This window comes from Sapajus apella, unplaced genomic scaffold, assembly GCF_009761245.1.
Source record: "Sapajus apella isolate SASKATOON/1434 unplaced genomic scaffold, GSC_monkey_1.0 scaffold13, whole genome shotgun sequence".
Classification (NCBI taxonomy): domain Eukaryota; kingdom Metazoa; phylum Chordata; class Mammalia; order Primates; family Cebidae; genus Sapajus; species Sapajus apella.
In genome coordinates, this window is record NW_022436953.1 from 1,589,809 (window position 1) to 1,605,776 (window position 15,968).

The following is a 15,968-nucleotide window of genomic DNA, read 5'->3' on the forward strand; positions in this document are numbered from 1 at the left end:
CACGCTTCTTCATTCCTCTATATTGGTAGCACAAGAGGCACAGATTTTCAGGGGTCCTACCTCCCTCTTCCATTCCCTTATTTCCCCTGTATTACAGAAAGAAAGATTATATCACTTCTATTTCTTTAATACTGTCTCAAAGATTCGCTTTTTTCTTTGCATCCAGGAGCAGCCCTGGGCACCAGCTCCTCTGTGCGAGAGTTATTCTCTTCTCTAGTCCAAAACATTGCTGATGAAAGACTCTTCTCTTCTGCCTGTTATTATAATGGTGCTATTTCTTCAACGGATGACTTCTTCCCAAGAGATGCACACACTTTCTAAATCAGTTTTCTGGCTTTTCTCTTATCCTTTTCATCACTTCCCTCCAATTAATCAGACGGTAAATATTTCTCAAGCTCCAACAATGTGCAAAGTGCTGTGCTACAAATATACTTAAGACAAAGTCCCTGTCTGCAGGTTGCTTATAGTCTAGTTTGAAAGGCAAGCCATACACCTAAAGGACCCAAGGGAAACTCTTGAGCTCAAAGTGACAAGATTGGTGGTCCTCTTTCCTTGCTTCAATTTCTCATCCATTGGCACCACAAGCACGATCCTTGTTCCACCTATCTGGTCAGTGACTGTATATCTTTGTGGGTTTTTTGGGTGTGTTTTTATTTGTTTGTTTGGGTCTCACTCTGTTGCCTCGGCTGGAGTGCAGTGGTGCAATTTCACCTCACTGCAGCCTCCACCTCCTGGGCTCAAGCGATTCTCCTGCTTCAGCCTCCCAAGTAGCTGGGATTATAGATCCATGCCACCACGACTGGCTGATGTTTGTATTTGTTAGTAGAGACGGAGTTTCACCATATTGGTCAGGCTGGTCTTGAACCCCTGATCTCAAGTGATCCACCCCCCTCAGCCTCCCAAAGTGTTGGGATTACAGGCATGAGCCATCGTGCTTGGCCAGTCTTCGAAGGGATCATTTTCTTTGAGGAAGCTGACTAAGAGCCACATGAGTCTGTCTGACTGGTGGATGAGGCCAAGCAGGGAGCTCAGAGTTTCCTGTTAGAGTCTCCTGGGTGACACAGATGTATCAACAATGATACAAGCATATGGCAGAGAGTATGTGCAGGATTTCCTGGGTGCACAGCAGAGGAACTCCTCACACAGAGGAAGAGCACCTACCTACGGGAAGTTCAGAAAAGCTTTTCTAAGAGGAGTCTCCGGTGAATTGGAGGGAAAAGAACCTTCCAGGTCTCTACCAAACTGGGCTATGAGAAAGAGGATGTATGTAGGGAAACTACAGCGGTTAGTTCAGTGTTGCTGGAATGTAAAATGCAAGGCAGGAAGTGTCAAGGGATGAGGCCGGAGAAGGTGGTAAGTTTGTTCCCTACAGATTGCTCTGTTCCTTCTCTTTTGCTTGTCTGAGTCTTTATGCTGCTACCTGGGAATCCATGCCTTACAAATCTTGCTATTCTAAGTGGTCCCTACATCAGTGGTGTTGGTGACCTCTGGGATCATGTTTGAAGTATAGACTCTCAGGACCCCTCCCACCCAGACCTGCTGAATCAGAATCTGCATTGTAGCAAGACTGCCATGTGATTCTGGTGCAAAATTGGAGTTTGAGATGCACTCCTTTACAATACAGCTTTTTTTTTTTTCTCTGTCACCCAGGCTCACTGTAGCTCCAACCTGGGCTCAAGCAATCCTCCCATGCCAGCCTCCTAAGTAGGTGGGACTACAGGGGTAAGCCACCGCGCCTGACCTTTTTTTTTCTTTCATTTTTTTTTTTTTTTTGTAGAGACAGAGTCTCCCTATGTTGCTGACGCTGCTCTTGAACCCCTAGTGTCTCAATCTATCCTCCCAATTTGGACGCCCAAAGTGCTGGTCACAGGTTTGAGCCACGACACCTGGCCTAACACAGCTTCTTGAATAGGGGAGAACTTTAAGAGGTTCACAGCCATCCCAGGCTGTGCAGAATGACTGGATGAAGAGTGAATGAAGGGGCCAAAGAGAGAAGTGCACCATCACACACCATTCCCAACCTACCAGCTGGCAGCAGTCTCATCAATAAATGCGGAATAAGTTCAATGGACTGAAATTCACTCTACTAGAAATTAGGGTATTTACAAAATTCAGTAATGCCTAGTTCTTTACTTTGATTTATTGGGGCAACTGATAAACACAAATGTGTTACAGTTGTAGAAGACTGCAGAAATTCACATGTGAACTTGACCACATTAATTCTGGGAGGGTGAGAGATTCTAAGGAAAGGAAGATGTTTCTGCAGCTTTGGGGCCAAGGCAGTGGTTCCCGCACTTTAGCCTACAATAGAATCACCTGGGGGACTCATTAAAACACAGATTTTTTTTTTTTTTAAAATATCTGGCCCCATCCCCTGAGTTTCTGACCAAGAGGTCTGGGGTGAGCCATGATAATCTGCATCTCTAACAAGTTCCCAGATGACGTTGACACTGCTGGTCTGGGAACCACACTTTGAGGACCACTGGTCTAGGGCCATTAGCCCGGGTCCTAGTCTGAGGCCTGCCCCTAAATGCTCCCTGTCCTCGGGCAAATCCCCGACTGCCTCCAGGCTGCATCTCCTCAGATGTTAAATGGGGATCATATTCCCCCTGCTTCCTGGCAGGGTTGTTGAAAAGATGAAATGAGACAACGTATGTGAAAGGTCTTTGGAAACATAAAAATGCTATATAAACATGAGGCATAATCATTATTGATCAGGGAACGTTCTTGTAAGAGATCGGCTTTGAGCTGGATCCAGAAAGGTGGGTGAGTGATGAGGCAGCTGGAGAGAAAGGACAAGCGGATGTTCTAGGTTTGGGGCAGAGAATGAATGAGGAGCGGAAGGGGAGAGGGAGAGAACAGTACAGGTGGAGTGGGGGCGGGGCTGAGACATCTACGGAGCAATGGCTCTCACACTTCAGCATGCAGGGCTGAGTCACCTGCAGGGCTAGCTGAACCCCAGATCACTGGCCCCACCCCTGGAGTTTCTGATTCAGTCTGTCTGGAGGGTGGAGTGGGGCTGGGCCTGAGAATGTGCATTTCTAGCAATGCTGCTGTTGCTGTTGCTGGCCTAGAGGCTACACTGAAAACCACTGACCAGGTAGGTAGCTAGATTGAAAGGCCCCACCCCAGGTAGGGGCTATGGGGCTGAGGAAGGACGACTAGGGTGAATGCTGTAACAGAACCCGTAGTTAGAAACTTGTGTCTGCTATCATTTCACCCAGGGGCAGGGCAGCTGAAGGTGAAACAGCATCTGCTTCATTTTCAGGCAGGCAAGGTTCAATTCCTGGCTTTGTCTGTTGCTTCACGTGTGATCAAGGTCAAGTTGCCTAATTGCTCGAAGCCTGAGTTTCCATATCTGTAAAACGGGATAGTGATGGCATCTACCTCGTTGGCATTTTATAAGGACTCCGTAGGACAGGGCAGGTAAACCATGCAGCGGAGGGCATGGCATGTCCCTAGTGTAAGAGGTGTTGGCTGTCACTGTTGTCCCTGTTCTTGTGTTTTCCTGCGCCAGGCTGCATTCCTTTATCTCAACTTCCAGACTGCCCTTGGCCTCTCTCCACTCCTCCCCTGACAGTCCTCAGGCCCCAGGGATGGTCAAGTTGGTGGCTGGGTGCAGGAAGCAACCTCTCCTCTGCTGGCAGAAAGACTGGGGGGCTTCTTTCTAGTTCTCTGAGGCCTGGGAGGCTAAAGTCGGGGTTGAGCAGGGCATGAGTGAAGCTTCTGGATGCCTGCCTCCTGTGCTGCAGTGCCAGGATGTCTTTTTTTAAAATTTTTTAATTTTTTTTTTGCATTTCACATGGTGCCTTTGTCCTGTGGTTAAATGCATGGGTGTGCAGATGACCTTGTTAGGACAGAGGGCATCTCTTTGTGATTAACCTGCACGCCTCTCTCTCCAGCTCTCCGAGAAGTTGCCCACATTAGCTGAGTGTCAGAAGCCTTAGTCCTAAACTGGTGAGATGGGAAACCAGGAGGCGGCTGGGAAAAGTCACCTAACCATGACCAGATCTAGCACCCCCCCAGCTCCACCCCGCACTCTGGGGCTGTTCGCAGAGCTGCCTCCCCATCCCCTCCCACCAGGCAGGAGTCCAGGTGGCACAGATTCAGGTCAGGCTAAATGTGGCTTCACAGCCCAGCTTGGCTTCTCCTCCCAGCACCAGCTTGTTAAGAAATAAATATTTATACCTGGCACCTGCCTTCTCCCAAGTCCTGGAGGCCCCTGCTGCAAAGATTCACACTGAATCCCCAATCCCCTCGGTGCCATCTCAATCCCAAAGCCAACCAAGCCTCTTGCCCCTGCCCCCAGAATGGGGGCCACAGACACTCCCAGGCAGCCGGGCAGCAGCTGGGCCCCTGATTTAGTGATGACTATTTACAAAGCCAAGGAGGTGGGCGGCAGGGGAGCAGGTGACAGGAGGAATAAATCACCTTTGCAGCAAGCTGCCGGCTCTGGCAGGGCCTGCTGGGACCCAAGCCTAGGTGGGCGGCTGCCCCCTCACGGGGCAGATGGCGGCAGCTGCTCACACCCCTCCTCACTCCGCCTTTCCTCCCCATCCAGCTTGGGTGGGGCACCTCCATGTAGGGTGTACTCCCAGGGCATGAACACACTGGAGGAGCTACTGATGAACTAAAGCACTCATATATGGAGGCAACCCTCCATTTGTTCCTTTGTGCCTTCATTTGTTCCGTAAATATTTGCGAAGGGCCCCATGGCTCAATGCCTGGCGCACAGGAGCACTTAATAAATGTTAGCTGAGTGAAATGAATGCAGGCAGTGTTTAGAGCTAGAAGATGTGGGTTCCTGTCCTAGCCACACCACTAATCTGTTTTGGGCTCCCAGGCAAGTCACTGCTCCAAGCTAGGCTCCCATCCCTGCGAGGATCCAGAGGATCCCCTGGCTGGCTTCCTCACTGGTTTCTGGGAGGGCTGCGTGGGAAACAGGACGTGAAAGGCACAGAGTCATGCATTCATAGTGGTATTTAGCACCTGATCCACACAAGACACTGTGGGAGCCGCCATCTGTCAGGGGACATCTACATAGTGGCTCCTCTCCTGGCTCCCACATTGCTTCTTCCCAGACCCCCATGCGCCCCTGCACTCACCTTTCTGTCTACACAGGCCACAGAGCGTCCGGCAAAGAGGCTGGCCACACCGCGGGCCACGTTGACCTCATCGCTCAGGATGTCTTCCCACCGGTTATTGCGGAACTTGAACAACTTGTCAGTGTACGTGGCCACCCCTGGAGAGAGGAGGAAAGGGAGGGCTGGTGGGCAGTAGATCAGGGTCTTGGTTCTGGTCTTTGGGCATGTCTCATGGCACCTGCCACAAGGTGGCTGGGAGAGAGGAGGATGGGTCATCTGCGGCAAGGAAGACCTCCGGCAGGTGAGACTCCTCTGTGTTTGGGGGCACTCGGATGCTTCCAGTTGAGGGAAGAGACTCTGAGCCTCACAAAGATGGCTGGCCCAGGCTTCAGGAACTAGGGAAGAAGAGCTGCAGTGTGCCCGAGAGGACCCTCAGCAGCTGGGTTTCACACCCTGCCCTGTGCTCCTGCAACAGCATCAAGGAGCGCCCGGGACAGCAATACTGCAACATCCAAACTCAACCCAGGACGGCTTTTTCTACAGTCTCTGCTGGATCGCAGGACCTACCTGATTCGGGTCTCACAAGAAATGGTTCTGGTTCACAGTTGGGTCTCAGTCCACCCTGAGGAAGGGGTTGGAAGCTGAGCTCTGCCAGGGTGAGAAGTGAGGGGTTGTTCGGCCTGGGGTGTGATGAGTTTGGGCAGCCTGGGAGCCCCAGAGGCAGTGGTCTTGACCTCTTTTGGATGACTGATCCCTTTGGCAACTGGAGGGAGGCGGAGGGCCTTCAGCTCAGGGCGTCCCAGGTCTGCACCACACAACATGCCATGTGCCATTTCAGGTCCGTGGCCTTCTGGAGCTCGTTTGTGACTAAGAATCCTTGTTCTGGGGAAGTGGGAATAACTGCCGGTGGCTGAGGCCTCAAGCCCATTCAAGTGACCACTTGAAAGGCAGAGCTCTCTCCTCCGCCATCACCCTTAGTTAATTTATTGTTACTGCAAGACCCAGAGTGTTCATAGTTCAGGAGGGGCCCTGTTCAGCCCCCTGGGCTGGACAGGAAACACAGGGAGAAGCTGAAGAAATCGGGGAAGATGAGCTTGAGGAAGAGTGGACTTGGGGACAGAACCCTGAACTTGACTGTCTGACCCAGGGAAGAGGCAGCATGGCGCAGGGGCCAAGAGCTCGGGGTTTACAGGAAAGGAGCTGCAGCCCCAGTGTCAGTTCTGCTTGGATCTACCTCCAGGCTCAGACTCGATGCATGCTGCCCAGCATCTCTGAGCCTCGGTTTTCCTACTCGCGAGTGGGGATGAAGGTAGTTACAGTCAAGTTCACTGTGAGGAATAAACGAGGTGGTGCACATGAAAGGTTTGGGATGGTCCCCCCACCAAAGTGGTAGCTATTTATTCGACAGTCATGATTTTTCCCATGCTATAGATGAACTACTTTCCCAGGTCCTTTGGAGACATCGGCTCTGCACTGCAGGGGTTTGGTGAAAACCGGTGATTCTGTGAGTGGGTGAGTGTGAGAGTGGGAAGTGTGTGAGTGAGCATGAGTGAGAGTGAGCATTGTGAGCGGGAATGTCTGTGAGATGAGTGAATGAGTGAGTGTGCAGGAGTAGGAGCCAGTGTGAGAGTAAGAGTGTGTGAGTGGGCTGGGCACGGTGGCTCATGCCCGTAATCCTAGCACTGTGGGAGGCTGAGGTGGGTGCATCACTTGAGCCCAGGAGTCCTAGAAAAGCCTGGGCGACATACCAAGATCCCATTGTAAGGCTGGTTGCCTCGCCGGGCGGTTGGACACACCCACCTCTGCACCCGGCACCACGCTCTGCACTGGGCACCTAGCTCTGCCGCAGGGTTCCCCTGGAAGGCTCCAGCTGATGCAAGGCTCCTGACCGGCTCTCCCACCGGAAAATCCGCCCAACAACCCGCCAACCAATAGCGGCCTGCCCGTCTCAATCCCACTCCCCTGGAGTCAATCAGAGCACTCAGCTGTTGCTCATTCCTCCTAGCCATAAAATCCCCACGCCCCAGGAAGTTGGCGCGATTTCCCTGGCCCCTTTCCCCGGGACCATGGAACCTCGCCCGGGAGCTGAATAAATTGGATTTTCATTTTCTTATATGGGCCTCAGTTTCCTCATTTTAAACTCGGCAATAAACCTTACACCCATCTCTACAAAAAAATACAAAAAAAAAAAAAAATAGCCAGGCATGGTGGCACAGGCCTGTAGTCCCAGCCACTCAGGAGACTGAAGCAGGAGGATCACCTGAGCCCAGAAGGTCAAGGCTGCAGTGAGCTGTGATTGTGCCACTGCACTCCAGCCTGGGTGACAGAACGATATCTTGTCTCAAAACAAAAAAACAGTGTGTGAGTATGTGAAAGCAAGTGTGTGAGGAAAAAGTGTGAGTGTGAGAATAAGTGTGTAGGTGTGAGAGTGGGACAATGGCTGAGAAAGAGTGTGTGTGAGCATGAGTGGGTGTGCGAGGGTGTGTGATGGGTACAGAAGAGTAAGAGTGTGTAAGAGAATAAGAGTGGGAGAGAATGAGTGAGTGTGCAAGAGTAGGGATGAGTGAGTGAGGGGACGAGTGAGAGTGAGTGTGAGTGAGGATGAGTGAGAGTGAGTGTGATTGGGGATTAGTGAGTGAGTGTGTGAGAGGGGATGAGAGTGTGAGTTGGGATAAGTGTGAGCGTGAGTGGGGATGAGTGTGAGTGTGAGAGAGGAAGTGAGTGAGGATGAGTGAGTGTGAGAGAGGGTGAGAGTGAGTGAGGATGAGTGAAAGTGAGAGTGGGGATTAGTGAGTGAGTGTGTGAGTGGGGATGAGTGAGTGTGAGTGGGGATGAGTGAGAGTAGGTGGAGGCTTGAGCGCAGCCCCGTTTCTGTGGAGCTCAGAAGGGACCTGCACTAGCTGCTGCGGCTTGGATGCACGTGGGGGAAACTGAGGTGCGGGTCACCCAGACAAAAGCACATGGCCCCGACCCAATCAGCTGGAGTCGTGTCCCACATCGGAGTCTTGTTAGCTACGAGGCCTGAGGTCTGGGTTTCCTCATCTAAAAGTTGTGGATAACAGCTGTGCTTCCCTCCCAGCGTGACTGCGGGAATTACATGAGAAACGCTCATGGAGAGAGTGTGGCGGCAGCTCTGAGACCCCAGGTCCACAGCCCCTCCTCAAAACTCCTGGGAGTCAAATGTGTTCAGGAATTTAGATATTTTCCCTCAGATTTTGGAAAGGTAATACAGTGCACACACCGTTTATTACATAACACCCCCAGCAGGGATGGAGGCAGCACCCTGTAATTAAACACATTAATATTTCTGCAGTGAATTATATGAATATTCACCCTAAGGGGGATAAATAAAGCCTATAAATAGCTCAGATTAGCCCAGGACAGCTTTTGCTATCAATTGAATTTCCCACAAAACTTAAAAAATGCACTCGAAGCGTTCAGAGGGTTCTGGATTTCAGGGCTGTCAAGAGGGGACTGGGGCTCAGGCCGCCAGCATCATGGCTGTCCTGGGGGCAGCGGCCGGCTTGCTATTGCTTTCAGATGCCTGGGGGCCTCTGAGGATGGGTCCTGCAGGCTTCTGGGTCTCCAACCTTCACCATCAGCAAGCAGCCCTTGCCCATCTCTGCCCAACAAGGGCCCCCTTTAGATGCTGTACCTCCAGCTGGTGTCATCCCTGCAATGCCTGGGTCACACTCCACCAAAGCCTGGGCCGGGGTGGAGTCGGGGAGTAAATGGGCGTGGCAGCTGGGGTTCCACAGAGCTCTGATGGACACCTCTGGCGTCAGTGAGAGAAATTTCTCAAGCTGCTGAGCTCCCGCCTTAGCTATCGAGAGGAGACACTAGGTCTAGGGTGGCTCTATCCCCCTCTGTTTGCCTTCTCACCTCCAATTCCTCCTGTTCACCCAGGGCAGCGTCTCCTAAAGTGTGCTTTGTGGGACTCTGAGCTCTAGGAGGCTCCTTGGAGAAAAGACTCTGAGATCATCTGAGCTTGGGAAAGACTGCACACTTGCCCACCTCTTGGATATTCCCACTGGACATTAATCTATTAGAACTTCAAAAAGACATGCAACAAATTACCTGTTTAATTTTATTTAACCCAGCCTTTCCCAAGTGCATCTTGGCCATGGAACCCCTTTTTGTAGACCACTCCTTAGCACCCTGCATAACTGGTGGTGATTTTAGCAAGTTGCTGTCTTAAAGTGCTGATGTCTGGTCAGGCTCAGAGCTTTTCAGCTGGAGGTGTTAGGGTGCCTGTGCTGTTTGCCTCTCCCCCTCTTCAGCCTCCTGGCTCCCCGTCTCATCAGGGATGCCCAGAAGAATAAACTAATTAAGGTAAAATGTGTAACAGCCATGCAGAGCCTTGTAGATCATAAATGGGAATGGCAAAATCAATGGCAGCCCTTCTGCAGGCAGAGGCCTGGAGGCCTGGGCGACAGGAGAGATGGGAGCCCGTGATTTAGGAAGAGCAAACGCTCTGGCAGCTGCAACCTGGGTAATTAGGTGTGTCAGGAAGACAGATAAACAGCGAGCTGTGCGGGTCGATGGCACAGGCAATAAACACCCAGCACTGGCCCCTGGCCCATGTCAGCATGCAGTCCTGCCTTCTGGCTCCTTGTAGCTGTACAAGAGCTGCACTCTGTCCTGGGGTCCCTCACGAGAGGGCAGGGACAGCTGCTCGGGAAAAGCAGCTCTGTTAGGAGCGGGAGAGAGGCATTCTCTTGAGTCCCCTGGGGAAAGACACTGAGAAGGTAGACGGCTGGGAGAAATAGGAGGGCATTTGGGGCAGGGCAGAGGACCCTGGAGTCACAGCCCCCATGAGAGGCAAGTGTGGGGATTCCTATTTCCACCTTGATTCTGGCATCTTGGCATTAAAGGAGCCTTGAAGCTCTCAGAGTCCAGTAAGACCACCAATTGTTACCAGGTGGCCAGAGGGAAGGGTCTGTAGGTGAGGGTTGGGTGCCCTCCATGCCCTGCAGGGGGCCAGGTGTTACACCAGGTGCCATGGGAGGCTGGGGGAAGTACACATGGGTCCCTGACTCAGTGCTGTTAGAGTCCATCCCCAACACCAGGGACAGGTAAAGGAGATGCCAGGAGACAGCCATGAGGCGGATGATACTGCCGCGTCTGTCGCACTTGCTAGGTGCCAGGCACTTCACATACATTCACTCATTAGCCCTCACCACAGGCCCACTAGGTGGGTACTATTTTCATGACCCTTTTACACATGAGGTGCCTGGGGTATGAGAGAGAAGGGGACTTGCCTAAGATCCCAGAGCTGGCAGAGTCCAGCAGGGCAGAACTGGATGGTATATCTGGGAGATGCCATGAAATCAGGATGGAAGAGGTCGTTGTGATCAGGGAGGGCTTCATGAGGGAGGAGGCACCTCAACTGGGACTGGAAGGGTCAGAGTAACAACAGCTATGACTCCCGTATGTATGGAGCACTTCGTCTGGCGCTTTGTGAAGCCCTTTCTTGTTTTTGCAACTACCAGGTTGCCTAAACCCTGCATCCGCCTTGAGAGATGATATAGCCCCATTTTACAGTTAGAGAAATTGCGAGTAGAGAGGCTAAGGCAATTGCCCAAGGTCACAGAGCTGGTAAGAGGTAGATAGAGATTCAAACCCAGGTCTTTCTGCTTCTAAAGCCTGTGTTGGTACTGCACTCTACAGTTTATCCAGGGAGGATAGCACAGAGGGGACACTGAGTTTGCCCAGGGAGCGGGGTTTGTGCAGGTGGTGGTGGAGAAACACGGCAGGGCAGGAGAGACCCAGTGAATCCGAGACTGAGGGCAAAGGGGCCATTGGTGGCTCCTGATCTGGGGAAAGTCAGGAGAAGACAGTGTTTCCGGAAGATTAAGTTGGCAGGGGAGTGAGAGGTGAATACACTAGCGAGGGAGAAAATGCAGCGAGTGGCCACTTTTATGGGAGCTCAGGCTTGATCAGGATGGAGAGAAAGCACCAGTGCAGGAGGGGTTGGCTGAGTGTGGCCGAGAGAGAGAGGGAGCTGTCCAAAATGGGGAGACAGTGACCTGAGCAGGGACGCTGAGCTCACTGGCGGTGGGCAGGAGCTGGCCTCAGACAGTTTGCATTTAAAGTGACCACAGGGTGGTCAAGAGGTCACTGGTCATGAGATGTGACTACTTGAGGAGCAGTGAGAGCTAGGGAGCTAGGAAGAAGGGAATGACCAGGCCATAGACCAGGTCCCTTGAGTCCCGGGGAGAAGCCACGTTTGGGACAGAGATGGAGGCATCAGAAGACTAGTAAAGGGGACTGAGAGGGTGCCATGGAGCCACTGGAAGCGTGAGGTTGGGTTAAAACGAACTCTTCCTAAGGATCACTGGATTGGAATGCCTCCTCCCCCTGGGGCTTTCCCCATCCGGGAGATGGCCTGACTCAAGGTCTGGTATTGGTGGTAGAGAAAAGGGTGGTCAGGTTTGTGTGGCAAGGTAGAGCCTCAGCCTCCAGCCCTATTCATCAGGCAAACAGCAGGGCTGGGGAGGTAGCCAGCAGCATTCCTTCCTCTAGGTGGACCTTGGGCAACTCATGAACTTGTGTTGTTCTGATCTGTAAAATGGAACGACAACGGCCACCTATTCATCAGGTTGCTGTGAGGGTTAAATTAGATAATGTATGTAAAGTGCGGAGAACAATCCCTGGCACATGATAAGTTAAATAAATAATAACGACACCATCATCCTCACCACCATCATCCAGGAAATTACAGCACGTGACCACAGCAGATCCTCAACCCAGGAACCAACTGTGATGTGAAGTATGAAGGGCTTTGTAAGACTTAGTCAGGAGAAAACCAGCAACACAGTGATGGCTTTGGGGAAGAAAGAACTCATTCAGGAAAATGCTGACCCCAGCCTTCTTTCCCCCATCCCAAGGTGAAGAGGAAAACCCACTAGCTCTCGCCAGGCACTCCGCCCACATCGGCTCCTTCAGAGCTCTTCGTAGCCATGCCGGGAGGGTGGAGTCTTTATTTCACAGAGAGGAACTGGGGCTCAGAGGGCAAGATCACTTCCCTAAGGCTGTACACTGTTGTGAGGTGTCTGTCTGCTGCAGAGCCCTCTCTCATGTTATTAAAGAGCTGGGGACGCTTGTGGGAGGCAGTCCCAGCTCCCAGGGAAGCTCGTTCCTTGTTAGGACCATGGGAACGGCTTCTGGGGCTCCATATTCCTTACTGTGCTGCTTTGGCCCGTGTTGGGAGAGCTGCAGATCAGGACCTTGCATCCAAGTGAAATCTGGCTGGGGGATCAGGAGACCCTAGAATCCATTTTAGGGCCTAAAGAATCCTAGGAAAAGAGGGTGGAGCCATAGGGTGGTACATCTCAGACTTTGCTGGGTTCAGGAAGCTCTCGGAGACTAAATATAGATTCTGGTCTAGGGGGTCTGGGGTGGGACCTAACAGTCTGCATTTTTAAGGGCTCCCAGCTGATTCCTGTGCTTCTGGTCCATGCATCACACTTGGAGAAGTGCGGTGCAGAATGTCTGGGTGCGGTTGGAACTGGGACTAGGTGGAGGAGTTGCCCAACCAGGGATGCTTCTCTCAAGAGCAGACAGCTCCTCTGCTGTAAAGGCAGAAGAGGCTGGAAGTACCACCCACCTGAATACCCTTCTCTCTGGCTTGGTGACTGTTGCTTCCTCTCCTCTCTAAGAAGTTATGAAAGCCCCTGCTGAAGACCTCTTTAAGTATGACACAGAGCCAGAAGCCAAAAAAAAAAAAAAAGTGATAAATCCAAGTCTATAAAAATGAAAAATTTCCACATCACAACATCCACCAAGAGCAAAGACCAAAAAAAAAAAAAAAAAAAAGACAAACAAGGGAAAAGTATTTTCAACTTGTACTATAGACAAAGGGCTAATTCCCTAATTTGTAAAGAGGTGTTACAACTCAACACGGAAAAGACCAATAATCAATACCAAAATGGGCAGAGGCTATGAGCAGACAAGAGATTCCAATATAGAAAAATATTTTCAGCCTCCCTCATTTTAAGAAAAATGAAAATTAAAACTATACTTAGATATCAATTTTTTCCCCATCAGATTGGCAAATACTGAAAAATAGATGAAATATTGTGTTGTGAGTTTGGAAAGTGCTTGCTTGCTTATTTGGCTGATGGGAACGTCCTGAGCGGTGGCCCTAGGAAGGACAATTTGGCAGCAACTACACATGTATATTCATTTGATGCAGTAATTCTACTTCTGTAAACTCACAAGTACGCCTGTAGTGTGGAAAATGGCATGTTGTACAAACTTACTCATTTGGTAGCATGCTTTGTAAGGGCAAAGGGAAAAGACTGCAAGTAATCTTTCATCAATAGAGTACCAATTAAATTAATGGCACAATGGAGTACTATACAACCATAAAATGAATGAGAAAGCTCTCTGTGTACCGCCATGAAATCAAATGCAAAATGCATTGTTAAATGAAAAGAGCAAGGAGTGGAACCATGAGCTGGGCATGCTGTTTGTGTAGAAAGGAGGGAGACACAGGAATTATTTGAGCAGTGCCCCGCACATAGCAGATCTTCCATCATCATTTTATGGAACTGAATGATGAAAACATGGTAGTGGTGGGGCTCACAGTTCACACTGACCCATCACTACCCACGCTCCCATTCGTGACCCCAGGCCAGTCCATGTGGGCAGGAGCCCTTAGGGCTATTCAGTAAAGTAGTGGGGGTGAGCTAGTATGTAACTGACTCCCCCACCCCCAACCCAGGGGATGGACTCTGACCAGGAGCTGCAGAAGATCCTGGGTTCTTGGACGTGGAGGGAGGTGACGACACCTGCCTCTTGTCCCCCTGCATCCTGCACACTCTCCTACCTGGTTTCACTGAGTGGTGTTGCCTAAATTCTACTCAGTGGCTTGTATTTTCCCAGGTCAGTGAAGCTATAAGCTGGTTTCCTGGCCCAGGCCCTCTTGGAATGGTGGTCAGTCTTCCTCCGTCTCCCTTTTCTTACCTACTTGCCAATTCTCAGCCCTTGACCCCGTTCCACTTGGGACCCTCATCTGCACAGTGTTACACTATGGTCCTTTTCTTTTTGCTCCCACGGTCTCTTTCCCACAGGCTGGGAAATATTCCCACAGTCTCTCTTTCCCTCTGCCCATGACACTTAGAGGCTCTGGCTTTCTTCAGAGCCGCAGGACTAGGACGGCTATTGTGTGGAGTGCTCATTAAGTCCTAGGCACTGTAATGAGTGCTTCCATTCATTATCTCAGGTGTTCATTCAAAAACATGTATTTAATGCTTACTAAGTGCCAAGCACTCCTTTGGATGTGGAGTACGGCAGTGAACAAGACACCCCCATGGAACTAAGACCCTCGTAGGAGAGATGGACAACAAGCAAAGATTGCGTATTTTCAGATAGTGGTCAGTGCTGTGAAGGAAAATCAAGCCAGTTAAGGGCACAGGGGGTAATGGGGGCACAATTTTAGGTAAGGGGCTCAGGAAAGATCTCACTGGAGGGGGGCCTGAATGAAGGAGTGAGCCCGGAGAACACCAGTGGGAAAAGCATTTCAGGCGGAGGGAACAGCAAGTAAGGAGCTCTCAGGAGGGAAGGCAGCCAGTAAGAGGAAGAATGGAGGAAAGAAAGTCAGAAAGGCAACCTGGGTCACATAGGAGGGGTTCTGGATGGGAAACCCTCCTATGGGAGGGATGGGATGGGAAAGGCTTTGGATATAGTCTATGGAGCCATGGGCGGGAGTTGAGCTTAAGAAGTTGGCATGATTTTAGATGCGGGAGTTGAGGCTGAGAGAGGTCAAGTAACTTGTCCAAGATCACACAGTAAATAAGGGGAAGACCCCAGGCTTGTACAAAATGACTCCCACAGGATGTTGTTGGGATGCAAGGTGCTGGTCCTCTTCCAGGAACTCCAATACTAGCATCCCAAAGGCTGGCTGAGGGAGGGGAGAGGGACCACGCTTCCACAGGTCGCTCCAGCACCCTGGCACATGCCATGGGTATAGCCAAATGCCATGGACATGCCTGGTCTGGTTGGGGGCCCCTGGAGAGTGGGCAGGGTGGCAATGGCCGAGTGCCATGCCAGCTGGGCCCGAGGAAGTGCAGACTCGACACAATGTCCCTGCTCCACACCCCACCCACTGTCGATGAATCAATGGGATCACTCAACTGAAAAATTAACTCAAACCCACAGGCATCCCTCAAGCCCACAGAAGGTCACCAGCACTGAGGCTGCTGGGCGCTGCTGCCTCACCCCCACCTCAGGGGCCGGCTCCAGTCCCTCCCAACACATACTTGTGCCCTTGATCCCAGGAGCCCAGGGCCTTTCTGGGGCCTCCACTGTGCCTGCCTTTCTTGACTTCCCTCAGTCGGTAAACCCTCTCTCTCAGTTCCAGAGGCTCATGCCCACCTATTCTTCCTGGGATTTATTTATCAAATTTTAATTTAGCTTTTAGGATATGCAATGTCCAGCTGGGGCCAAAGAGGGCCACAACATGAACAATACAAGGTTTTGCCTTCAAGGAGCTTAGAGTCCAGGCAGCGGATTGGGAGACGGGGCTCAGACACCCAGAGAAACACAAGGCTGTGTTGAAGATAGAATGTAAACTTTATGAGGGTAGGATTTTTGTGTTTTATTCACTGAAGCATCCTCAGTGCCTAGAATAGTAGGTGCTCAGTAAATATTTGTCCAATGGATGCATGCATTAATAGATGAGTAGGGTTGTGGGGCTGAACATGATTCTGAGGAGTCATGCTATGATTGTGGCCTTTGACCTTGGTGTTTGGGGGAATCACCTGGAGGTCTTTACTGTCTAGTGACTGGGTCCCACCCCTAGAGGTTCTGATGCGATTGACTGGAGCACAGCTTAGCTGGGATTGTTGGTAGCTCCCCAGGTGACCCTAATGTGCAGCC

The 15,968-nt window shown here is 51.2% G+C and overlaps 1 protein-coding gene across 4 annotated transcripts in view; it reads right to left on the bottom strand.

Moving 5' to 3' along the window:
• Positions 1-15,968, bottom strand: part of CRTAC1 (cartilage acidic protein 1) — a 161,842-nt gene that overhangs the window by 52,587 nt on the left and 93,287 nt on the right. For all 4 annotated transcript variants that reach the window (XM_032281221.1, XM_032281224.1, XM_032281223.1 and 1 more), the window contains exon 4: positions 5,106-5,242. In XM_032281221.1, the coding sequence (XP_032137112.1) occupies positions 5,106-5,242 (137 nt within the window). The remainder of the gene's footprint in view (positions 1-5,105; positions 5,243-15,968) is intronic.